Source organism: Cnephaeus nilssonii (assembly GCF_951640355.1).
Source record: "Cnephaeus nilssonii genome assembly, chromosome: 11".
Taxonomy (NCBI): domain Eukaryota; kingdom Metazoa; phylum Chordata; class Mammalia; order Chiroptera; family Vespertilionidae; genus Cnephaeus; species Cnephaeus nilssonii.
The window spans coordinates 65,692,084-65,718,892 of NC_137082.1; the positions used below are offsets into that span (position 1 = coordinate 65,692,084).

General features: G+C 50.6%; 1 protein-coding gene across 4 annotated transcripts in view; it reads right to left on the reverse strand.

Annotated features, from left to right (window-relative positions):
- Positions 1-26,809, reverse strand: part of MGLL (monoglyceride lipase) — a 98,888-nt gene that overhangs the window by 41,340 nt on the left and 30,739 nt on the right. For all 4 annotated transcript variants that reach the window (XM_079783855.1, XM_079783856.1, XM_079783854.1 and 1 more), the window contains exon 3: positions 18,197-18,303. In XM_079783855.1, the coding sequence (XP_079639981.1) occupies positions 18,197-18,303 (107 nt within the window). The remainder of the gene's footprint in view (positions 1-18,196; positions 18,304-26,809) is intronic.

A 26,809-nucleotide genomic window follows, 5' to 3' on the forward strand; every position in this document is an offset into this window, starting at 1 on the left:
TAGATAAGACCTTTATCTATCTGGGCTGCTGCAAGAAGATGGTGAAAGCTCTTTGCCATGAACAGACATGTCCTCAATACCTGTTCTGTGTCAGGTCTTGGCAAGGTACCAGGGGCCTAGAGTTGATTCTTAACTTAACATATAATGCATGAATATTTCCCCCACATTGTTACATAATTTGTATTTGTGATTTATAATGACTGCATGTAAGCCGGTCAGGGGATCAAATAAAAACTCACTCAACTGCTTTTTATGGTGGGGCACTGAGCTTGCCCTCAGTCTTTTGCTATAATAAATAATACTAAGATGAACATTTTTTATAGCCGTATATAAAATTGTTAGTATAAACTTGCCAAAATGAGATTTCATTCATAGAGCCAAAAATGCTTTTCAACCTGATAGCTTTCCCTGTCCCTAGCAAAGTATGGAAATGCGAGTTTCAGCACATCCTTGTCAGCTTAGGAAGCTGGTTATGTCTTTGTTTATTATTCAGGAGCGACACACCTACCTTCTTCCCATTGTGGTACTTGCTTCCAGGTAAAAACCCGACAGAAAGCCACTGTTTTGGTCTGAAGAACATGTAGCTCAAGTAATATGTTTTCCTTTTTTTTTTTTTTAGGTCAACATATTTCTCTACCATTGATAGGGAGAGAGCCATAGCGTAAGTCTCTCCATTTGGGCTGACTCACTTGGAAATCAAGATTGCAGGCAGAATCCGTGAGACTGCTGGAGCCATAGCAAATGCACCCACTCAGTGGCCTTTGCACATCAAGCCATGCCTTCCAGTTCCAGCAGGCCTCCTCATGATGGTTTGTATTTTCTGCGTCCAGTCTTGAACCTCAACGCCTTATTAGAACAAGGATGCCAGCATCCCCAAGTTTCCTTCCTACTTTAGGATGCAATGTAATTATGCTGCTTAAAATTTAGATATCAAACCCATTTTCTAATGTAGGTCTGGTTTGTTTTCTGTGCTCCTGTGACATCCACTAGCAGAAATCCCATTAGCAATGGCCTACTATACCAAAGTGTAAGGAAATAAGACCAATGACAAGTTAAAAGTAATGGAAATGCATTCTTAAGCTAAAAGGCTATACTAGTGTGTCCATTTGCTGCCAATACGAAAGTATGCTGGGTCATCAGCTGATACATCCCACTAACGCTAAAAATGTCTTTGTTGGGTTCCAGGAGCAGAGAGTGTGGGAACAAAGGGAGATTCAAAGCCACAGGGTAAAGGGACTACAGAGGTTGATTTGATCCAGGTTAGACAAGAACTGCCTGCTGCCAGGCTCAGGGCAAGAAACAGCCTATGACCAGGAGGTCTGCTTCAATCTCTCTTTCTCTTTTTAAAAGACATGCATATGGCAAAAAGTCCAAGATCACAGTTTGTTGGCCTGGAAAACGGTTTGTTTCCCGCAGCAAAAGCCATTCCTTCTCCGTGTTTGTTGATGGCCCCGCGTGTCCATCGCGGACACTGGGGACAACACATCTTTGTCTTCCCAACGACCGCTGCTCTCAGTCACCTTTGACCCAAGAAAAAACATCTCCCTTTGTAGCTCCCCGCAGCATCTAAGCACATACCCGATCTTACAAAGGACATAAAGGCAGAACTTAATCTCTTTCCTAATTGACAACAGCTTGAAAAAGATGCCAGAATTCAACATATGGGCCATGGAAACACATTTCAGCTCAGATTTTTCCTTTAAGCTGTTACAATATGCTTTATAATGTAACCAGCTAAAAGGCTGTTAACGGTGCGGCATTTTAGAAATAATGCATTCTCAGGATTTCAAATTTAGAGGGTTTATTTGAAAACATCCTACTCTCCACTGTATAAATAAGAGGAAACAGCATGACAAAACGTGTCAGAACGACGGTTCTTGGCGTCTAGCAAGATGATCTTCCCTTTGCATCACGCTCTAGACGGATGATTTGGTTTCGGAGAACGGAGGGAGGCTGGTTCACGCTGTCTGATAAGCTGCCGCCTTCCCAGGTGTCATGCCCCTGGGACATTTCTCCCGTTCGTTGGTTCGTTTTGTCTCATGACCTGGTCGGGCTCTGGGCAATTCTGGGCTAGCCAGAACCATCCAGAAATGCTAGACCTTTGCCTCAGATCTCCCTGATGAATACAGAAAGTACCCCGGGTTTATAAACAGGCAGCAGCTGTGGGGTGGGAAGAGGCATTCACCATCAGAGACTTCCAGGATGCGATGAGATCAAGGAATAAAAAAACGGTAACAAAATAACAGGAAGCTCTGCAAATTCCGTAAATAACACTTGAGGCAAATTACAGAAAACCACAAGATCAGCAATCGTAAGGGTTTAAAACTTCAGGAAAATGCTTCATATAAAAAACACTTCCTATACTTAGAACCAGACAAAGGGGAAAATGTCCAAGGTATGGGCAACCATTTGCCAAATTGGACAAATTCCTGACCTGGCTCGGATTTTACAGAATACTTCATTTGTGCATGACTTCCTCTGTGTCCTTATGATCATTTTTGTTAGGAAATAGGTTATAGAGACTATGTTTTGACTAATACATTCACCTCCACACCATAAACCCATGGGTTGGCAGTTTCAGGAAGACCCTATACAGGGCTCGGCATCGGATCTGGATTCAAATTCTGCTGCTACTTTTCAGCTGTGTGAGCTTGGGCACACTCCTTTACCACTATGACCCTGGTCTTCCCAACAGCTAAAATCAACATCAGAGACAACTGTATTTAGCTGGCAGGTTGCTGAAAGGTTTACATGAGGAAGCAGGTGACAGTCGAGGCCCAGAAAATGTTAGTCTTCCTTCGTCCACCGTTTGTGACCCCAGGAGTGAGAACGCCTGCTTTGAAACCAGGACCGAGAGTTCCTAGCATGGTGTCTGTCTGTCCTCCGCTGCCCAGTCCTTCCCCCTGAGGCCAAACAAGGCTTTCCAGTGAGTAACTGCACCCTGAGCACACCCCGCCTTGGGCCACTGTGGTCAGGAGCTCTCCCTGGGAGCCGAGCTGAGAGGACGGAAGGAGCAGGCTGAACAGGGCCCCCAGTTCCTTCTGAGACTGGCTGTGCCATGTCCAGCTTTTGCCCACCATAACAACCAAAGTGATTATGAGTTTTCTAAAGCAAAGGCACTGGATCTGAAGAGCCCTTTAATAGAGCAATGAGGCTTCTGTCCTGCATCAGAGCCACAAGATAATTCCTAGGATGGAAAAAAATTAATTCTCAGAAAGAACTCCAAAAAGTGCTTTTCATCCTATTCTGCTACCCATGCCTTTTGGAAATACACCTGGACACTTATCTTGGTCACTTGGTAGGCTGACTGCAATGGCCCCTGCAGCCCCTCCCAGCCAGGGCCGGATTGGGGCTCAGGCTTGCTTTGACGGACCCAGTGCAGCAAAGGTGATGTTGGCCAGGTCCGAGCCCAGGTCCGATGGGTCTCGTAGCTTCTGGAAACTGTGCTAACATAACGGGTGACAGAGACCAGCCTAGGCACAACAGCCAGATGATCGCCAGACCAGAAGGGTCTTACTGATCTGTAGCTGAGTCCAGACTAAACTCACGGACGCACAGGATCACGAGCAAGATAAATCGTTGTCTTAAGCCACTCAGCTTCGGGTGGTTTGTTACACAGCAATAGCTACCTGATTGACTGGTTACTGTGACAATGCCCCTGGGTGAGAAAACCTTGGCTCACTGGAAACTGGCCCCAGAGAATTCTGTTTTAGATTTTGAAGCTTTGGCAGAGAAAGCTGTTCTCCTGTGAGACATCTGGGGTTGCCTAGTCCACTGTGTTTGACCTGTGCGGGGGGGGGGGGGGGGGGGGGGGGGAGGGGAGAGCCACAAATAAGAACTTGGTCAACAAGCATTTTATGTTGATTTCCTTATTTTACGTGACAAAATACGTGAATACAGTCTCCTATTCCCTCAGCTTGCCGACCCTCTCACTGTGACGAGCATCCCTCTCTCTCTTCTACCCACTCACACTCAGATGTCTCCACCTCTGTATAATTTTGTGCAATGGTCTTTTTCTTTCCATAAACAGCCCTCTAGCTTTCCCCTTGACAATTGTCCTGGAAACGCTCCCATAGCCCAACTCAGGGCTGTTTTTCCTCCTTTTTAACCAGTCAGGGCTGAGTGCGCTCAGCTCTCCGCTGTGGGCGTGTGGGCTATTTCATGAGAACAAGGTGCACACATGCCCATCACTGGGGTGGAAACAGCAGCAGGCATCCCTGGTCAAGTGAGCATTTTACAGGGAAGACCAGGGCAGAGGGAGACTTTCCGGTCCTGCAAAACCGGCTGAGCCCTGTCGCCTCCCTCCTCTCTTGGGCCCCAGAGCCTTAGGTGTGCAAGCACAGGGCTCCGCAGGTAGAGTTTCTCTTTCCTGCCTTAATCTAAAACGCATGTGCATTAAAGTCGCTGTATTTTCTAAGAGAGAGAAAACTGCCCTCTGTTTAACTACTGTTGTGCCATTGGTTGATTTTCTTTTGTTTGAGTTAATGGTCTTCCATAGGAACAAAATGAAAGGAAGATTTTTCTACTACTGCATTATAAAATAAACACCAGATTCTTACGGGAAGAAGACTATACAAGGAATATGGGAGACGCAATATTCACAGGAGTAAGAAGAACAGAAACCCAAGTAGGAAAAAAGAAGAGAACCGTGAAGAAGCCTGGGGCAAACTCGCCTGTGTGCTCAGAAGCCTGCCCCACCCAAAGCCCACGAGGTTGAAGGTCCTGTACCCGTTCCCTGGCGATTCTGAGGACCCAGGGACACTCTCTGCAGTTAGGTGTGAGGCTGTTCGCCCCACAAAAGAAGGCCCAGAGCCCCGCTGGCAGGGCTCTTTGTTCCCACAGCCACATTCCATCCATTCTCCTGGTATTTGCTGAGAACTGGCCACGGGGCGGCTGCTAGCTGGGGGCACCCCCAGCACTGATTCACGGAGTCAGCATCCGTTGTGCCTGGGCCTGAGTTTGGCTCTGCCATCGGGGAGCCGTGTGTAATGCTGTAACCTCTCTGACCTTCACTTTCCTTGTTGAAAGTGGCGGCAATAACACGGGCAGCACGGGGCCCAAGGGGAGGAAAGCCCCTCCTGCAAATAAGATGAGGCTCAGGAACCATCCGATGGCCTAATCGAGGTCGCATGGCTACAAGATGGCGCAGGCTCCTGGTCCATGGGGACACGCAGGTCTCACCGCCACCAGCAGGGCCCCCTGACACCCTTTCCTTGGTGACGGTCTCCTATTCCAGCCCAGCTGCATCTCCACCTCTGACTTGGCACACGGAGTGGACCAGCCCGGACCGGCCGGTACTGCATGAACCCTGTCTTCCCTTGGATGGCACTTCCTGCTGCCGGCCACATCACAGCCTTTGGGCATGTGGGCCTCGGTACATCTCAGCGATTTTCCTTGTTTCTGGGGGCCCCCCTCCCCAAGCCCTGGTTTCACACTGCTTCTCTGAGCTTCCTTCTCCCGCTGGTACTTCCTTCTATGAGCTCAGCCCACAGCCTGTGGCCGAGAGGCCCCCGCGGTGACCTCTAATCCCCGTGACCGGCCAGGCGAGGCCGCCCACACTCTCACCCAGTTCACTCTGAGCTCCTTCTACCCCCTTGGACTCAGAGAGAATCTCTCTCTCTCTTAGGGAAGCAGTCCTGCTGTCATCCTCACAACCATAAAAGGCAAAATGAGAAAGAAAATTATGTATATATAGCTCCATACCAATATGTTCCAAGATCGCAAGAAATACTTCACTTCTGCTCCAGTCTCCTCAACCATAAGATGAAAATTTCGAAACCTCCTGCTAATGGCAGTGGGAGACTTAGAAATGTTGTATAACCATCCAGTGTCTCAAATTCTTTACATAACTAACGGGATTAATCCTCACAACAGCCCTGCTGGTAGACAGCATGACTGATCTCCATTTTACCGAGGTGGAAACTGAGGCACAGAGGGGTAACTGACCAGCAGCGCTGGGATCCACCGTAGGCCATTTATCCCTGCAGGTGCTCAGCAGGTTCCCCTACAGGCCTGGGGAGCCAGCGTCCTGGAGCGCTGGCCTGGGGAGGGGGAGGCTGGCCGGTGTCCTGCGAAGGCTGGAGTGGGGCCAGCCTTGGCCTGGGATGCAGGGAAGGCACATGATTCGTCCCCAGCCTGCCCCCGGAGGCTCCCAGCCGGCCTCCCCACACTCCCTCCCACTCAGCAGCTGAGGAAACCAAGCCTGGGGAGGAAAAGGGGAAATGTCACAATGAGAGGGTTTGGGGGGTGGGTAGGCATCTTGTAAGATGCATTTTGGAAATGTGTGCATTCATGTTCACACATCCCACACACTTTGGATGGAAACATTTCCTCAACTGTTTGTGCATTCTGTTTTTAAAACTTCACCTTGAGCCCAAGTGAGGGGAAATGCAACATTTTTGTTTGTTTTTATACGTGTTTGTTGGCCTCCTCAGACCTTTGGGCAGTGGCACCCAGTTTGAGTTGTCACCCATCTATGTCGTCTGGGAGGGACTATGCCAAAGTCAGGGCTGTCAGCCGCTCGGGCGCTCTCTGAGCCTGCACAGCGCATTTGCCCGGGGAGGCCCCTTACATGCTGCCCAGCCTCAGGGAAGAGAAGCAAAAGGTAAACCTTAACGCAAATAATTCCACTTCTCATGAGCCGCTATGACCTGGAACAAGAAACAGCCAAAGCTAAAACTCTGCTGTTTGTGGAAGGAGGGAGGAGTGCTTTGCCTCCCTTAGAGCATCCAGCCTCAAGTGCGCCTCTTGGTCCAAGAGGGCTGCTAGCGTCAGTCATTACATCCCACTTACATTTCAGACACCAGAAATGGTGCCTCCCTTCTGATGAAGACTTTCTGGAAGTTCCTTCTATCAACTTCTTATAGTTTAACGGCTAGAACTTAGTCACAGGGCCACACCTGATTATTAGGGAAGGTGGGAGATAGGTACATTGCTGGGTACATTGCCGATCTGAATAAAATCAGGCCTAAGTTACTCAAAAGAAGGGAGAGAACGGACGTTGGGTAGGCAAACAGCAGTCTCTGCCAGTTACTCTCTGTTTATGGGAAGTGACTCTGGTTTTCCACTAACAGTAGTGACAGAAAGTGTCTTTAATAATTACACCAACATACAAAAGAGAGTCCAGGTAATAAAACACATATTCGGTACAGATGGTCTGTGCCAGGACCAAGCTGTAAAGGTGGTGCCCTGTGACTCGTGTAAAAGTGTCCGTCTCTTTTCTTGACGATTCTGCTGTGTGTAGCAAGGAGAACAGGGGAAGTCCCTTACAATTTCCTTTTCTTTCTTGCTCTTTAAGAAAACCTTTAAAGATATATTTTGTGGGAAACAAAACAAAACACAGAACAGAGCAGAACACGTATGCTGCCAATGAAAAAGCTCTTGCTAAAGTGGAAATCTCACTCTTGAAAATGTGCAGAAATGTACCAGCTGTAAGTTGCGAATGTTATCACTGCAGGGGAGGACCAGTCTAGGGGGCTCTCAACGGCTCTTTCAAACAAACAGTTCCCTGTTTGTGTCCGCAGCGGCTGAAACACACGGGTCAGGCAGCTCTCACACCTGTCGCTCTGCCACCGGGTGATTGGCCAACGTCTCCGCCTCTCCGGACCTCCGTCACCTGTCTCTTGGCCCCTGTCACACACATGGAGGTGTGACAAAACTCCCACATTGTGACCCGCACACAGCAGGTGTCCAGCGAAGGTCAGGTTCACCTTTCTGTCTCAAGTGTCGTCTGTGTCTACCTGTGGTCATTTAGAAATCTTAGCCATGGGCGTGTTCTCACATATCCGGGCACTTTCCTGCTGGGAGAGGCTTTTGTTTATAGAAATGGTGCCATTGTATCGAGATGCTTGTAGCCCAGAGAGCCTGCGGACGGACCTCAGGAGCTTCTGGTCTGTGGGTCAGCTGGGAGGAAGCGGGAGGGGGGGGGGCGGGAGGGGGGGTGCTGACCTGCCTCAGATCAGCCCAGCACCTCCTCCCTCATTCCCCCCAGCAGCCTTGGAATCTGTCCCTTGGCCTTCGGATAAAGTACTGAGCATGATTCCTCTGCTTTTCGGTAAAAGAAGTTTCCACTGAATAAGCCCTCAGAGATTTTACAATCGGGTGACATCTGCACAATAAGCGGGGGAAAGAAATGACTGCTATTGTGGTGCTCAATGACCCAGCACTTCTCCTCCACTCTGGGGGAGACAGCTGGCCCCTGCCTCGCCGCCTTTGCCCGCAGGCCCTGCCTAGCAGACTTGGTTTTCTGCACTGAAGAAAGGAAGCTAGTGGCGTGGTACAGAGAGAGGGCTCTTTGAAGTGAGCACAGCCTTTCAAACAAAAGCAGAGCGGGGGGGGGGGGGGGGGCTAAGTTTATTGCACAGAGTTTACTGGGTTTTCTTTGATATAAGGTTTCTAGGGGAAGCCTCGGGCCCAGCAGACAGATGGGCAAACTGAGGCTAACAAGGGTAAACTGACTAGTCCTGGCCACACAGCCAGAAAAAGTGGACCAGGCCAGGAGCCCGAGCCCCTCTGCCTCGGGCTGGGCGTGACCTGACAACGGGGATCCGATCCCCGTGAGGCTCCCGGGTGAGGTTAGCACGGGGCACACGGCACTGTCTCTGCCGGTGGGGACGCCGAGGAATTGGGTAAAGGACGGTGTTCCACTCCTGGAGTCGGCCCTGGCCCTGTGTCTGTCCCCTGGCTGGGCTTGGGTGCCACCTCTGGGAGGCAGAGTATCTCTGAGCAGAGGCTTGGCAGAAGGTGCGGTGGGGAGCGGGCATGCACCCCCAGCAGACTATATGTCCCAAGCGAATCCTGGAGCTGCTCTGGCTCTTCTGTCGATTCGATGATGCAGAAACCCCAGGGCCACTTGCCTGGGGACTGTGCTCCGAGCCAGCTGTTCGGAGGCACACAGCAGAGGGGCATTGCTGGTCCGACGCAGCCTGCCGCACCCCACCCCAAAGCCGTTTTCCAGAAATGAAGATGCTAGTGAGGTGGAAGAGTGTGGGGATTTGAATAGAGCTTTGCCATCCTGACGGCTGTGCAGCTTCGGGGAAGTCACTCTGCATCTCTGAGCTTGCGCCTTCAATAAGTGCCCCCCCCCTCCCCGCACCCCACCTTGTCACATTGCTGAAAGGATTAAATGGAGGTGATCAGCGGAAATAATTCCTAGCACAGAAATGATGGATTTTCCCAGGCGGGAAAGCATTATTTTATTTTCTTTAACAGGGTCCGCCCTCCAGGCCAAATTCATACACACATAGACATGATTCATGAGTCTGAACTAGGGAAAACCCAGAGAAACCACCATTCTTTATCAAATGCCTCATCATTCACCAGATATCCGCTGAGCAGCTACACTGTCTAGGTACTGGGCGGATGCAGAGATCAACCAGCCTTGGGCACTGCTCTGGGGGTGCTTACGGTCAGGGGGTGTCTTGTGGCCGACTGTGCTGTGAGAGACCTGGGTGTGGGAGGGAGTTCCTGGGGAGCTGGTGCCCAGACTATCTGCTTTCTGCAGCTCCCCAGGCACACCGCTTCTTCCACGGGCTGTCTTCTTAGAGCCACAGCGCTGGGTTGCTGGCTCGGCTCAGGACAGGGGTGAGATGCTGCGAGGGAATGGGGGCCTCTCCAGGGCTCCCCCATCTCCAGCAGGCAGTGCCACCCGCTGCCCAGCCTCTGCTTACAGCGCAGGACCTCACCGTGCGCCTCAGGGGCTACTTCTGCAGCCACACCGTGTGGAAGGGCCTGAAGCAGACTGCGCACGGCCTTCACACCCATGCCAAGCGCTGTCTGCGCGTGTTACAGTAAGTTGCTCACTCGAACAGTCGACGATGGAGGTATCGGTCTCATCGTTTGCAGACGAGGAACCGGCCCAGAGGGTCCAGCACACAGCACGCAGGATGCCGTGGTCCCTGCGTGTCCGGCCCCGCCCAGCTCAGACTTGCCCGGCCTTCACACACAGCGATCTTCATTCTTGAATGTCCAGGTTAAACATGTGCGGCCTCTCAGGGCCTTGCCAGTGAGATCTCACTGTGCTGGGAGCCGGTCCCGCGGGTGGCCTTTCCGTCTTTCCTTTTACCACGAACAGAGGAGAAGCCAAGGCTGTGGGAAGCGGCTCGCAGGGCGGTGGCCTGGGGTTCTGACCCTGGCCCTGCACCCCCGCCTGCTCTCCCTCCTCTGGAATGAAGGCGACAGTCAGGTCTGCCTTGGAAGCGACTTTCGGAAAAGACGTTAATGAAGGCTGTGGAAACACTCGGGAAGGGTGCGGGTCATGCATGGGTAGCTGGTGATTTATGATTTCCAAGTTGGTATCACGTCCATTTTAAAATAGCCAGTAGAGCCAACAGACATGAAAAGTTACTCTATGCCACTCATCATCACAGAGATGCACATTAAAACCACAATGAGGTATCACCTCACACCTGCCAGAATGGCTACCATCAAGAAATCAACAAATAACAAGTGCTGGCGAGGACGTGGAGAAAAGGGAACCCTAGTACACTGCTGATGGGAATGCAGACTGGTGCAGCCACTGTGGAGAACAGTATGGAGTTTCCCCAAGAAATTATAAATGGAACTGCATAATGACCCAGGAATTTATCCGAAGGAACCTGGAACACTAATCTGAAAGACTATATGCACCCCTATGTTCACTCCAGCGTTACTTACAACAGCCATTATTTGGAAGCAGCCCAAGTGCCCATCAGTAGACGAGTGGATAAAAAAGCTGTGGTACATTTACACAATGGAATACTACTCAGCTGTAAAAAAAAAAAAAAAAAAAAAAAAAAAAAAGGAAATCTTACCCTTTGGACAGCATGGAAGGACCTGGAGAGCATTATGCTAAGTGAAATAACCAGTCAGAGAGAGACAAGTACCATGTGATTTCACTCATATGTGGAATCTAATGAACAAAATAAACTGACAAGCAAAATAGTGACAGACTCAGAGAGCAGGCTGACAGCTGTGGGGAGGTGCTGGGGAGCTGGGTGGGGGTGGGGTGGGGGTGGAGGGATTGAGCAAAAATGACACACAAAAAAGAGAAAAACTCACAGACACAGATAACAGTGTGGTGATTGCCGGGGGGCGGGGGGCGCAGGGGGGAGGTGGAGGAGGGTAAAGGGGGGATAAATGGTGATGGAAGGACAGTGTACAGATGATGTGTGTGGAATTGTGCACCTGAAACCTGTATAATTTTGTTAACCTGTGTCACCCCAATAAATTCAATAAAAAAGATAAAACAAAATTGCCACCCGAGGCTTGGGAAGCAGCTTGTCTGCCATAATGAGGTTCCTTTTTCCAGCGTGAGGAGGCCCCACTCCCCTCTCCCGCGCTCTCCTGCGGCCCTGGCAGTTTGCAGCATCACAGTCACTTATTTTTAGTTCTCTGTGGGTCAGACATTTCCTGGTCACATGCTATTTCAGCTCGGACTTCAAAACGGCTCCAGTTCACAAACAGAGGAGGCTCCTCCCCCAGCAGTCTCTCCCCCCACGCCCCCCCACCCCCGATTCCAGGCCTGAGCGTTCCATGTGGGCCCCACAGCCATGCAGACTCTCTGGGGGACATGCTAAAACGCAGCCAGCCTTGGCTCTACCTGTTTAAAAATGTGAGTAGCTCCGTTCATGGTTCATCTGCAGCCAGAGTTATTTTAAATGTTAATTTACCAAGGGCAGCAAGCCTGGAAGCCCCACATGTGGGCCGGCCCCTGGGAACCTGGAGTCCCGGCCCAAACCTGACATGGTTGGTGGGACCTCGTATCCAGCACCTGCCCCCACACCCTAAAGTGCGAAGACAGGCCTTCCTTGAAGGTTTATGGCGGCTTCCTGCTCGTGGGCGACTAATACGTGACCATGATTATGCTCATGCCTTAGCTTCAGTTAGGAGTGTGCGTATCAGAATAGGCACCATGTGCTGAAATGCTCCCTTGGACCAGGTCCTGTCCGAAGGGCTTTACGGATGGTAGCCACAGGCACTCCACATCCAGGTACATGACCCCATCCCCACCTCACAGGGAGGAAACAGAAGCCCTGGGGTCAGGGCCTCGCCCTGCCTTTGCAGTGGTGAGTGGGGGAGCTGGGACTTGCACCCAGGCGGTGGCTCCTGATTCTGCCTCTCACCCTGGGCAGCTGTGCTAGGTCATTCTCCTCCGCTTGGCCTCTGTGTGTGCTGGGAAACTCTGTGTGTCCCTGAGAGTGACCGAGGACAGAAGCCCGATCCACCCGACTTGAATGTCTTCAGGAAAATATTCAATATTTGCAGATGGAAAATAATAATCGAAGGTAATTGTTACCTAAGCCAGGTGCATATTGTTTATTTTTAAAATATTTTTAACATTTTTTAGAGAGAGGAAAGGAGAGGGAGGGAGGGACAGGAGAGAGGAGGGACTGGGGAGAGCACACTCCCTTTGAGAACCTCTGGCCATGCAGCAGACTCCCCGGGCTTCAGGAAGCGCCGGGAGGAAGAGCAGCCCCATTGCCTTCACAGAGAGGCAGAGCACGGGCTCCGGGGCTGCAGAGCTGGGGCGGGAAGAACCCCAGACGGCCCGCCTCCTCCGCGTGCCTCTCCTCGGCTTCCCAGTCTGGAGAACGGGCGTGCAAACATCTAGACCAGAGAAAAGACGGCTCTGGGATTCCAGGAGCATCCACTTGGCGTTCAAAGCCCCCAACACTAACGCATGAGACAGGACTCGGACTACAAACGTGCCTGAGTCACACGTGAATCACTCGGCACACTCTGTGTATCTTCACAGCAGTCATTTTCTAAACATTTGTAAAAATGAAATCAACATTGGGTAGGAAGCCAGGGGTGACTGCTCCAAACGTCATCAGAGGGAAGCCCCAAGATGCTGGCAAAGAGGCTGCTTCTGTGACAGCGACATGGGCCAGAGTGGCCCCACTACGGGCTGAAGTGCTATCGGATGAAATAAAATGGGAAGCGTGAGCAGCCTGCTGCGGAAAAGATGGAAACGGAGGCAAAGGAGGGCGGCACAGGTATTTACTGAACACCTACTATGTGCCCAGCAGGTGCCACACTCATATAATCCTCAGCACGTAGATACTATGACTCAGGTAGGGAAACTGAGGCTCAGTGTGGAGCAGTGACTTGTCCAAGGTCACAAGTATCATGTCCTCTGAAGACTTTCTGGATGATCACTCCCCAAGGGAGACTCTCTCCCCAAGGTGACCCCCTGCACACTCCCACCGGGGCCCTGGAATGAGCTCCTCTGCTCTCTGTACTTTTAAAGCATGTCCGTCCCCCTCGTTGTACTGGGTTCTTGGAGGCAGTGCCTGCGCCTGCATCATTTCCATATTCCACACCCAGTACAAACCCTACACAGAGTAGGTTCTCCTGTAGTATCCGCTATATGGAATGCTGAATCTGCTTATTGCAAATCGTACATTTCCAGTTTGGACTACATCTACACTACACCTGATGTAGATTCTACACAAGAAATGCCTGTGGTGATCCTGGACTCCTTCGAATTTGCCCAAGAGTATCCGACAGGCTGGGGTGACGCCCAGCCATGTGGGTTTCCACACGCCTTCCAGGAACAATGAGAACCCTTCTTTCTCCCACTTCATCCCACAACCACAATGTAATCTTATTACTGTTGTTGTTGTTGTTATTTTTTTAATCCTTATTTTACAGATGATCAAACTAAGACTCATGGAAGTATCTGCTTTATTAAAAAAAGAAGCAAGTGACCAAATAAACTCATGTTAAAGGGTCATATCAAGAGGGAAGGTTTGGGTGTGTCTAACTATGAATCAAGCAGGCATGGGGAGGCGAGGGAGGGAACCACAGAGACCGAAAAGGGATCCAGGCACACCCCAGGCCTGACGCCTGAGGCACCTGCAGAGAGCTCCCCGCCCCTTCCCCCGCCCCGCCCCCGCCCCGTCCTGGGCTTGGGCCTTCTGAAGCATCAAAAGGGCTACTCACTCTAAGATTTTCATTCTCATATTTACTAAGACAAGAAAAATGGTTAACATAATTTTCAAACATTTCAAACGAAAGAATATATTACTGTTACTGGTGGCAATCTATTTCAGAATAGACCCAGCAAGTACCTTGACTCAAACCTGTCTCCCTGCATGGGGAACACATACATCATCTCTCTCCCCAGAATGCCCTGAATACCCTTTTTTGGCCAGGGTAGGCCCCCTCCCAGGTTACTCAGGCATACCTGCCACCCACAAACATTCGCTCAGAAATTCCTCTTCTCACATACCCCAGCATAGTTTTAAAAGATCTCTGAAAGAAAACCAATAAAATGCGCCTAAGCCATCAAAAAACAACAAAAACCAAAATAAACTTCCTTTAACACTTTCCCTCAAATATTTGCAAATAATTAATTCACTGTTAATCAGTTGACAGTTACTCTTTTATACTTTGTAAATATAGACAGACCAAGTCCAGTCCCAGCAAACGTCATTTTAAGTGGGCCACTGCACAGTTAGGGGGCTGCTCACCGGGAGGGGTGACCTGGCCAGCAGCCTCGTCACCTGGGGCCTGCCGCCCACCGCCCCTCCACCCACATGGCCTCCTTCGCCCCTCTCCCGGGGTCGCACTGCCGAATCTGCTTGCCAGGAAGGCCGAGGGGTTTCCAGTGAGTCACCAAGAGCAGGTGGCGACTGAGGGGCTGGGTGCTGAGAGCCACCACCCAGTGTTATATTTAGAACGGCACAGAAAATCCCAGCCGCTGTGGTTTCCACCTGTTCAGAAGTCGCCGCAGCAACCCCACTTCTGTTTCATGCCTCCTCCTCGCTGGGCCCTGCCCTGGATCCAAATGGTCTCCCGATGGTTCCAAAAGACCCCTGGTGGCCCTCGCTGCTTCCAGCAGCCACCCTCTCTCCTGGCATAAATGCCTCCACAAGCTCCAAGTGTCCAAAGGGACTTACCACAGGGCCCCGAGCTTCGCCAGCAGGGGCTCCCCTCGGTTTCTGTTCCTAAACCTCAGGGTCTGCCTAACCCTCCTGTGGGGATTTCTACCTGAATAGGGCATAAGCATGTGATCTGGTATATCCAGCTTTTCAATCTATGACCTCTTGTGCCTAGAATCGTGGTTCTCAGCCTTGGGTGATTTCAAAAGCCTCGATGTTCCAGCCACACCAAAGCCCCAAGAAATCCATCGCTGTGGAGAGAGGGCCCCCAGGCATCAGTGTTTTTCAAGACGCCTCTGTATTTTTCAATGGGCAGTCAATGTGAGAACCAGAGCTCTCAGGGATGGGTGCCTCTCTCCACACACACCCTTTCTTCTTCTAGCAAGCTCCTACTCACCCAACAAGACCCAGCCACCGTGCCAGCCCTCCAGGCATTGGGAAAGCCCCGTATCTCTGAGGTGCTGTACCCCACCTCTGCTCCAGCCTCTCTCCACATCACTGTCTAGCTCCACCTGACTGCTGCCCCTGCCCCAACCTTGGCCACCAGACTCGGAGTTCCGGTGGCCACTCTGCAGGATCCTCTCCACAAGATGAGACCTAATCGTGCCCTGTGAATGTGGACACTTACTTTACTGCTGATATCTGAGACATTTCTGATCTGATCTATGTTGGATCACGAACTCCTTCATTCATTCAACAACCAATGGTGATGCCTCGACTCTCTGCTCAGTCCTGGGCCCCACACAGCAGATGAGAAGATGGTGGGGGTAGAGAGAGTAGCTAACACTGACACAGTAAGACAGTCTTTGTCTGCCAGGAGCTTGCTGCTTCCACCACAAAGGAATAGTTACCACTCAGGGCAACAAATACTCTAACAAAGCTCAGCACTTAATAGAGGCTGTTTGATTTTTCTGGTGAAGACAGGTCACTGGACCATGAGGATAGCAGTTTCTAAGTCCTTGCATTTCTCTTTGCATTACACCTAATTAGGAAATTGAACCACTCCTTGCTGAGGATGCTAATAATAACCTTCGCAACAAAACATTGTGAAAGAACATGGGGATGGATAAGATAGAAACATGATTCTGTGAGTTAGCTGTTATACCTAGAAAACATAGAAAGTAGAAATGGTTGAGAAATGCCCTCTTAAATGATAAACTTGGAGTGTGGTGTGGCAGAGGACAAGATGACTACTAGCAATGTGCATTTTCTACTTCTTTCTCACAGAATCCTTGTTTTGTTTGCATCTGCAAATACACAGTTAACAAATTAGATTTCTCTGCCTCCCTTGCAGCTTGGGGGTAGCCATGCTGTGCAGTGCTGGCAAATGAAATGCAGCTGGAATATGCCCCGGAGCTGCAAGACATATTTGCTTTCCTCGTATGAGCCCAGCCCTTTCCTCTGTGTTGCTTCTGTGTCTCCTTCCTGCTTAGAACACAAGGAGGAAATGGCATCCCTAGGCATGAAAGCCACAAGCTGAGAACAGCCGAGCAAAACTGCAGATGGAACCTTGGGCATGGACGGCATGGTGGCAGTCTCGTGTCTCCCGCAGACTTCGAGTAGCATGAAATGTATTTGTTAAGTTACTACCTGCAGGTTTCTGTTGCATACAGTCAAACTGCCAGGACTGGTGTGTGTGCTTTGGTGCAATGACAATGGGCTCCCCTGGCTACCCAGCTTCAGAATCCTCACCTCTAAAATGAGGCTGGAATATTCATTGTTATGAGAGATCAGAGATAATGTATGAAAATGCTTAGAACAGAGCCTGGTGTGCAGTTGGCACTCAATAAAAGTCAGGAATTGTAATTCTCATTTCTGGCAAGCTGTTCCTGCCCATAAGGTCAACCTGTAAAATTCTAAGGTGAAAATGGAAAGCACAGTTAAATGAGATACTGAGTACCAATCTGTGTCAATCTGTCAGGCATGCTGAGAAACACAGCCAGACTGACATAATAAGAGTGTCTCGAGATTCCTGTCTAAACAATAAAATTAAATTGTAATTAATTAAACAAGATTTAACTTAAAATCTAGTTAGCATCAGATTTATAGAAACCTGTTTTTCTACAAATTGTGTTATAGAAACCAGCAACAAAGCCCTTGTTAGCAGCTGTATCTATCGTTTCATTCTAGTTTCACAGCAGCCTCTGCAGGCCTGACAGATGACCCAGCTCTGGGCAGCACCCCTGACTCCCAGCCTCAGCTTAGCTGGTTCTGCTAAGAGCCTTGGAGTCCCCCATTTGGATACACAGAACACCAGCTGGTCTGCATTGTGGCTACAGGGGGTCTCAGAGAGAACAGAGTAAAGGGGAAGAAGGCACCCCACTCTGCTGGGCCCTCTACATGCATTATCTCACCACAGCCCTTTCTGTGTGATAGCCCAACCTTGCCCATTTTGGTGGATGAGAAACTGAAGGCTTGCAATGGCTAAACAAGGTCTCCAAGATAGCACAGCGTGGAATCGCAGTCCAGTGGGGACTTGGACCCAGGTATGCTTGTGTCTGAGCCCTTGTGCTGTCTGGGGTGCAGGGTCCAGCAGCATGCTGCTGACAACGCACAGGAGTGCAGGATGACAATGTTCCTTTTAAAAGCTGTTGGGCAAAGAAAGATCTATATTGGGAGCCTTCCCAGCCATGGAGAATGTCACAGAGATAATTAAGGGACTACAAACTGACTTAGTCAATGAACAATACATTTTGATGGTTATTGTGGATTCCGTTGCATGACAAAGAAGCAAAGACTCAGCCTGGAGACGTGTGTGTATGTGTGTATATAAGTGTGTGTGTGTGTGTGTGTGTGTGTGTGTGTGTGTGTGTTTGGGGTTTTCTTGTGACCAATATGGTCTTTCGAGACTTACTATTCTCCTGGTTTGAAATGCTTTCTAAAGCTCTTGTGGTTAAAACAGAGTTTAAACGGTACTGGCACTGACGCACCACATCCATTTGAAGTCCCCTGGGAGACAACCAGGGCTCATTTTGTACAGAAAGCGCTCTATAAATGTAAGAGGATTACTTGGCCTGGGGCAAGTTCTTATATAAACATATTTCCACTTTGGTTTTTCAGTGGAGTTTCCTAAGTAGCCTACATTCAATTCCAAACTCAACAGAAACCGCTGGTCAGACATGCTTTTTGTTTAGATACTATGCTTTTTTTTTTAAACTTAGAAACATCCCATGGAGGATGTACTTTCCAAGTTTCACTGTAAGAATCAGAAGAAAATAGTTGAGGAGGAAGAAGGACGGAGATAAGGTAGACTAGACCTTTCTACACCCCCAAACTGTCAGGCACTGGCCAGAATCGTGGGCCCTGAGCCCTGCGGCCCTGGGGGTACTCACCATGGTCATGGGCGAACACCAGCAGTTGCAGTCCCACCAGCATCTGAGCCAGCTCATCATAGCGGCCACAGTGCTCCCCGGCTCCATGGGACACAAAGACGAGGCCCCTGCAGGGAAGAGAGGGGAGCTGGGTCAGGAAGGCGGTAGGTCGTTAGGCTGCAGCTCAAGCAGTCCAGAGTTTTCATGACATCACAAGTCAAAGACCAGATGGCAGACTACATGCATCAATAAGTGAGAGGGGATTGCTCTTAGAACGCTGATCAGGGTCCCACAGAATGGAGTCCAGATCCTGTGAGCTCTCAGGCAAAGTACCCATCCTTAAAGCATCATTTCTTCACCATAAAAGAGTAATAACAGTCTCTTCCTCTGGAGAGGGGTGGTGAGGGCTACAGGTGCTAATGATGTCAACATGCCAGACAGAGCCTGGCACATGGCAGGCCCTCCATAGGTGCTGGTTTCCTCCCTAGCCACACTGCCCAGTTGGACCAGCCCTAAGCCAATCAGGGTGCTCTGTGATCAGGCCACAGTGACTGGCTCAGGCGCAGGCACGTGGCTCAAGCCAAGCTGACTGGGTCCAATCAGAGCCGATCCCAGAGCTTTGACTGAGATGGTCAGGAGAAGGCATTTGCATTTTCCCACTAGACTGCAGCCTTGGCCTGTGGGCTAGAATGGCCCCAGCCGTCTGGTCCAAACTGAACTATGAGTTGACCCAACAGAAGAGAACCATGTAAAGGAGGGCCACCAAGTCCTATGGTATTTGAGCCCTGAATCCAGCTCGATGTGAAGCCAGCCTTCTCCCCCATCCTGCCTTTTGTTGTTGGTGAGGGCACTGGATTGCCTGTCACTGGCAATGAGAAGAACCCATACAACTTTTTCCATTTCCGTGTGGAATGACTGTACTTCCACATTCATTCTTCCCCAGGCTGCTGGCATTTGTATTATGTGTACACCTTTTATTCTCCTCCCTCTTTCTCCATCTGGCAAACTCCTCCCCTTCCTTCAAGACCGAGCCTTAAGGTTCCCCTCTGAGAGAGATCTTACAGCCTCCAAAAGGCTGTCTTAGTCTCTGCTCTGGGCATCTGTAATCCTCTGTCACAGGAGTGGTGACAGCTGCCTTCTACCTACCTCCACCACCGGTTACAGCCTTCTTGAGGACATTTTCCCTTATTTTTCTTTAGTTTCTAGCATAGTTTTGAGCTCATGGTGGGCACTCTGCGAATGCTGAATGGATGGATGAATGACAAAGGTTGTGAGGTTTTAAAATGAACAGCTATATTTTGCACCTAAGATCTGTGCAGTAGAAGCCTTTGGAGCTAGAACCAGAGCTTGGCTGGGGTCTCAGTCACCCAGGAAAGCCTTCAAAGAGGCATGAGCACCCTGGGACACAAACAGCAGCGCCCATTACACATGGTTCACCCCAGTGTTTACACTGGCTGGCATCAGCCCAGCAGCGGTGGAGTTTAACGAGAGGGGATTTAGATTCTTAAATATACAACTGTCAAGACTCATATTCTTCACATATAACCCATGACGGGTTAGAGTCCCCTCGAGCAAGGAGTGGCTGCTGTGATACACACCCATCCAATTTGTGCACATGAGATGGAGGGAGGAGGAGGAGGAGGAGGACAGTAGCTGCCATTTTATTGAGCATTTACTATGTGTCAGTTCCTCTGTTAACTCCATATACGAGAATTCTAATCCTTAAAATCACCTCATGCTTTATCTTCTTCGCAGTTGAGAGTGGAAATCTGAGAAGTTAATTGCCCAAGTCACGCGGCAAGTTGGTGAAGGTAGATCGGAGCATGTCGGCACCAGCTTTCAGGCCGCTAGTGGGCTCAATACAAGTCACCTTGTCCTTTGCCTGCCCCGCCCCTCCTCTGGACTCCTCCCCGGCTCACCTCCCTGTCCTCAGGAGGGGCTTCCCCGCCTTTCTTCAGCAGTACCCGGTTCTTTCCAGCTCAGGGCTTGGCTTTGCCAACCCTTCTCCCTGGAGGGCCCTCTGCCAGCTCTCCCAGGGCTGCTTCTCAGGCTCGGGTCTCAGAAAGGCCTCTCTTCCATCCCACCTGGGGTGGCCTCCCTCCCTTGGACCGTTCTGACCTGCACTGGACCCTCACTGCACAGCACAATTGGCCATTTACTGGCTCGTCTCCTCTACATTGCGGTCAGCTCAAGAGGCCAGAATTGCAAACCCCAGAACAGTACTCCAGTCGAGTGGCACTGAGCAGGGACCGGAGAATCTGTGTTGAGTGAATAAACACCTTTTTTTCAAAAGCCTGTATTCTTTCTTTAAAAAAAATACTTTTTATTCCCTTCAGAGAGGAAGGGAGAGGGAGAGAGAGAGAAACATCAATGATGAGTGAGAATCATTGATCGGCTGCCTCCTGCAGCCCCACACTGGGGATCGAGTCTACAACCCAGGCATGTGCCCTGACTGGGAATCAAACCGTGACCTCGACATTCAACCACTGAGCCATGCCGGCCAGGCAGCCTGTGTTCTTTTGACAACTCCTCTCTGCCAGGGTGTGAGGGCCAGGACAGCATGGCTTTGTTTCACCACGCTACATGCTTTATTCTTTGCGCAGAGCACAACGTACCAGCGTTAACCTCACTTTCCTTTGACATCTATCCTCCCTGCTCTTTTCCCAAAAATACAAGAGAAACATTTCACACCCTCTTCATCACTCCATGGGATACCCAGCCGCCTGGTTATACCTGCCCCCTTGACACTTCTGAGATGGGCTGATGGGAGTCCTCTCAGCGACTGAGAGCACAGAGAGCACGGGCTGGAACCTAGTCATCATCTCCGACCCGCAAAAGGGGCTGCACCTCCTGAAGGGGAGGCCCGGCACGTTAAAACCTTTGGGAATTGCAACAGCTGCTGTATTAGCTGAGCCCCCAGTTAATGCAAACGGACAAGTGATTAAGCCAGTCATGCAAAAGTTAGCCTCTCGTTACCATCAGGGTCCAACGTGGTGGAGGAGAACTTTGGGGTTTCACTCAACGTCCAACGGAATAGCACCAGGCATTGTCATCGTGCCAGGAATTGCCTGTCAATAGAGTCCATCCCCTAGGCAAGATGTGGAAAAATACTTGGCCTCTTACTCTACAGAAATTCTTCTGATCCAGTGGTTCTCAATGTGGGCCGCACCTTGAAATCACCCAGAGAGCTTTGTAACATGCTGGGGCCGAGTCCCACCGGCAGAAGAGCCCCTGGGCTTAATGGGCCTGGGGTGGGAAAGTTCCCCAGCCCACAACGCGGGAATCGAGCCATGACCTCCCGGTTCATAGGTCGATGCTCAACCACTGAGCCATGCCGGTCAGGTCTCCAGCATGTGCAGTCGATGTGGAGAAGCACCGGCTTTTCTTTTCTTTTTTCTTTTTTTTTTTTCTTTTTTCTGTTAATCCTCACCCGAGGATATGTTCCCATTGATTTTTAGAGAAGTGGAAGGGAGGGAGAGAGACAGAGAGAAACATCGATGTGAGAGAGACACATCCGTTGGTTGTCTCCTGCATGCACCCTGACTGGGGCCAGGGATGGAGCCTGTGACCCTTCAGTCCTCAGGCTGACGCTCTATCCACTGAGCCCAACTGGCCGGGGCGAGAGGCACCTGCTTTCGTCACCATATGCAACTTGGGTGACGATGCTGCTCAGATGCCACATGGAACTTGCCAGTGGCGAGAATGAAGCCATGTTGGTATGGAGACTTATAGCCACTTTGAAACCACTTACCTCCCTAAGGGACATGCTGGGTAGACCATGGGTTCTACCCGTAAGAGGCAGAGGCCTCTGCAGCTTGCTGCTGCCATCCCTTTGGGAATGAAAGAGAGTGACATGGCCATCCCACTGCAGGTGCAGAGGCCTCGGCCCCCTTCTCTGCACAGGCCTGGCAGCACCTGCAGGCTCAGACCCCTCTCCCCTCCAGACCCAGGTCAGGCATCTCCAGACACACACTCTGACCACTGGCCTCCTTCTGGTCTTCTGCTGCTGCTGCTGTAAGGGGTGGGGAGGCGGGGCAGTTCTCCTGAGTTACCGGATTCATCTCTTGCCTGGCCCCCAATTCTGATAAATCAATCTCCCCTTCCTCCTATCTACACGAGGCTTTGTTTTGTAGAATCTGTTTGGCCAAGTGAAAATCAAATCATGTCACCTCTCTGCTTGAAACCCTTCAGAGACATTTTGTCTGCTGCCACAAAGCACAGCCTGAAGCTCTGTGACAATATCCTTCCTCCTCCCCCTGCTTTGGGCTCCTTGCTGATGCTCAGATATGCCAATCGGGATGTGCTAAGTATTTAAGATGTGGGAAGGAAATGATCCCCATTTGTAGTGTTTGCCAATTTCCATGGTGTAAATGTTCTCACGACGGCTGATTTCAAGCTATTGCTGTGCCGTCACTGAATTTGGATTTGAGAAGAAGTGCATGCCATTGGCACCTTGAAAGCCTGTCCAAGCCTGCTCCAGCCCAGGTTGGCGAGCCCTTTCCCATCTGTAGGGGCTTCTTCTGGGGATCACCGCTCCCAACCCCATCTTTGCATGCTGGCTTTGACCATCATTGAATCTCAGGCCTCTTCTGACCACTTCAGTTGAAGCAGTCTTTTCAGTCCATGCCACTGTCTAAAGCAGCGGTCGCCATCCTTTTGGACCTCACAGACCTCCAGTGGTCCACAGACCACCGGCTGGCGACCGCTGGTCTAAAGGTACTTATCCAGTGCTGTTTTATTTTGCCTCCTAGATTGTGTTCTGTGAGGGCAGAGATCTCATCGCTCTCATTTACAACTGTATTCTCCGTTGGGAAAAATGCTGGTGCATAGAAGCTTAGTAAAGATTTGTTGAGTGTCTGTATGGCCCCTCTGCCCGCTGTAGTCTCCCAGGTTGGAGCTTATGCCCTGGGGCAAGGGCCCTGGGAAGCAGGGTGGCACCAGGATTTTCCATTGCTTTGCCACCTACCGGCCAGGACACCCCCTCCCCTTGTCAGACCTCCCTGTCTCTCTCCCCACACACCTCTTGTAAGTGGAGCCACCATCTGCTTATGCCCATTCTGTGTCTAAACCTGACCAGCAGTCCCTCAGGCCCACCCTAGTCCCAGCACCTTCCAGCTCCTCCCCTAGTTGCCATCACAGCCAGCCACATCCTGAGCTCTGTGTCTTTATGTCTTGTCTCTGTGGGGACAGGGAACCCCCCTATCAAGGCTTTCTGTGGAACTTCCACATTCACGCTGGATGCTGGCCACCACTTAGGGCTTCTCAGACATCATGGTTATATTTATGCTCTGAAAACATTCAGCACTAAGGAACCTAGATGATAATAATACCACAGACGCTGGGAGGCCGTGAACAGAGAGCACAGGCCAGGTGGGTGGTTTGATTCCCAGCACCACCACACGTGGCTCTGAGCAAGTCACCTGGCCGCTCTGAGCCTGCAGTAACAGCATGGCGGTAACAACAGCCCTTGGGTTGAGACTGTCCAGAAATACCGACTCAAAGCTTATCACATGCCAAGTTCAGGGGACACAGAGATGGGTAAACAGCATTGCGCCCACCCGCACACAGCTGACAGCCTCATAGGAAAGACAGGTACTCAGAAAAGAATACATGACGAAGTGTGTATTGTGAGCAGTGCCATGAACACTAAGAGAGGATACCACAGGGGGCTTTACTGGGACTGGATGAATGGACTGGGAAGACCTTGAAGTGTTACAGCTGAGAACTGGAGGCTGAGAGAGACAGCTATGGGTGGGAATGAGAGCAGTCTGGGTTTAGGGTCCCGCCCAGGGCAATGCAGGTGCACCCATCCCAGGCACAGAACAAAGGGCGTGGTGTCAGGAAGGCTGCTGGGAGGCAGAGGTGCCTTAGACAACCTCTGAGAGGTGAGGCCGCCAGAGCCTGCGGGGCCCTGGAGGCAGCAAGAAGCTGGGAGGAGGTGTTCTCCGCACAGAGGGTGATGCGGAGCAGGGGAGGGACCCGGTCTGATTTTTTGAAGGCCCTCTGGCTGCTGTGGACAGAGAGGAGCGGGAAACCTGCATGGCCAGGGCATCTTACTGTTCCTCCCCTGGCGTTCCGCAACCTCGATCAACAACAGCAGCAGAAAATGAACAGGGCATTTATGCAGACACGGCAATACCCACAGTGGTAGAAATTAGGTTGCAGAAAAGGCTAGTGAAGACCTTATTCCAGGGCCATGTTTAATGGCTGCAGCCTATTAGGAGCCAGTTGCTCTGGGAGAAGGCAGTGACTATCAGAGGGGGAGGCCTGGCCCCAGGAGCAGATGGCCTGCCTGGCATCCAGCCCTGGGAGGCAGGGCAGCTCCCATTAAGCATATGCAACCCTTTAAAGTTTAAATGAAAACGCTGCAGAATTCCTCCGAGTTTATACGCCGGGGCCTGCTTATTCATGTCCAGGTGTGACAAAGTGGAATTTCCCTTCAACCAAAACATCAATTCTCCCTTTTTTTACACTACTTATTTATTGTTGAAGTGACAATCCTTTCGGGGTCTCAGTTTGCTCACCTGCAAGATGGAGATAATCTGAACAACACCTACCGCGGAGGGCAATACGGAGTAAACGAGAAGATGTGTACGGAACACTCGGGGTCTTGCCTGGCATAGAGAAAGCACTCTGCAACTGTCCACTATGAAGCCCTTTTCTCTGGTGACACAGGTGGCCCACGTGCAGTCTGGAGGCCTGGGTTTAGGCTCCAGCCCTCCCATGAACTCGTTCCTGGGTTTCCATGGGCCTCGATTTCTGTACCTGGCACCAACTCACTGGAGGTTGGGGGTGAAATGAAGAAATGTATGTAAAAATACGCTAAAGGGCTCTGTAGGTCAAGGCTGAGGCCCCTGCCTTCCCAGTCATCTGCTCTGCCTTGCTGACCCCTCGAATGGCGAGGCCCATTCATAGACCCACAGGGTGCAGGGACCCCTGGAAGGGTGGGCAGGAAGCCAGCCAGCAGCCCCACCAGTGCCTTGAAAGACAGAGACTAGTGCTGGGAGAAGAATTCACCTCCATTAAAGGGGCCCCCACCTGTTTCCCACAGGACTTTGGACTTGGTGGGACCTACTCCCCACTCTATCTGCACATCTGTAGAGTGGGGATCACAATGCCTCCCTCACAAGACCATCAGGAGAATTAAACAAGCACTTAGCATGGCCAGGCACTGAGTAGAGAATGTCAGCCTCCTTCCTGCCTGCCTTTTTCTGAGCAATGCCAGGCTTCATTAAAGGGAGAACTGGATGCCCAACTGAAAAAATGTTCTGTTCATTTTACTAGGAAAAGTTTGGAAAACAGGGTTTGTTGGAGAAAACAAATGATCAGAGGGACACAGTGGATGTTCCTACCCCTACGCAGCAGCTCAGGTGGCAAGGTGCGGGGGGGGGGGGGGGGGGGGGGGGCGGGGCGTCTGACCCAGGCAGTCCCCTAACTTTGATGATGTCCTCAAATGAAGGTGGGGGGAGGGAGTCTGCCTGCCTCCTCTGGGGACTGTATATGCTGTTATCTCTTGGTTATTTCCAAGGCACTCCACTCAGGCAGTGCATGGACCACCTCATTATCCACATCCACTGAACTCCTACTGCCAGATTTTATGACTTTAAAATCATCAGGGCTTCCAGTCAAGATGGCAGAGTAGGCAAATGTGGTACTCGCTTCCTCCCATAACCAGATCAAAATTACAACTAAACTACAGAGCAACCATCATTGGGAACCACCTGAAATCTAGCTGAACAGAAGTCCTATATCTAAGGATATACAAAAGAAGCCACATTGAGACTGGTAGGAGGGATGCAGATGTGAAAGGGGCTGGTCCCATACCAACGTGTGGTGGTTAAAATCCGGAGGATTATTTCAGTTGGGGAGGTCCCCATTGAGGAGCAAAGGGTCAAAGCCCCACATCAGGGTTCCAGTGCTAGGAAGAGAAGTTCCCATAACTTCAGGCTGTGAAAACCAGCAGGGATTGTGGCTGAGTGAGATGGAGAGCTACTAGAGTCCAAGGAAGTTCCTCTTAAAGGGCCTGTGCACAGACTTACTCCCTCTGAGCACCAGTGCTTGGGCAGCAGCTTGAAAGACCAGGGACATGCCGAAACCGGTTTGGCTCAGTGGATAGAGCGTCGGCCTGCGGACTCAAGGGTCCCAGGTTCGATTCCGGTCAAGGGCATGTACCTTGGTTGCGGGCACATCCCCAGTCGGGGGTGTGCAAGAGGCAGCTGATCGATGTTTCTCTCTCATCGATGTTTCTAACTCTCTATCCCTCTCTCTTCCTCTCTGTAAAAAATCAATAAAATATATTTTAAAAAAAAGAAAGCAACATGAAATACTTGTTAAAAAAAAAAAAAAAAGACCAGGGACATACAGGAGGTCTGGAGGGGTGGCTTTCTCCCAGACAGAAGTGCAAGCAGGCACTATATTTGAGTCTCCATCAACTCCACATGGTGATTCCCTGAAACCTGGCCCCACCCAACTTGCAGGCTCATCCAAGCTGCTTCCAGTGGCTTTTCCATACAAATGGCCTGTCTTGGTTCATGCTTTGGACTTTTCTAAAATCTCTCAAAGGTTCACAACCTCTAGACAAGCAAGATCTGGCCTCAGCATACCCTGTATGTATTACTAAGTGCCTCCAAGTCT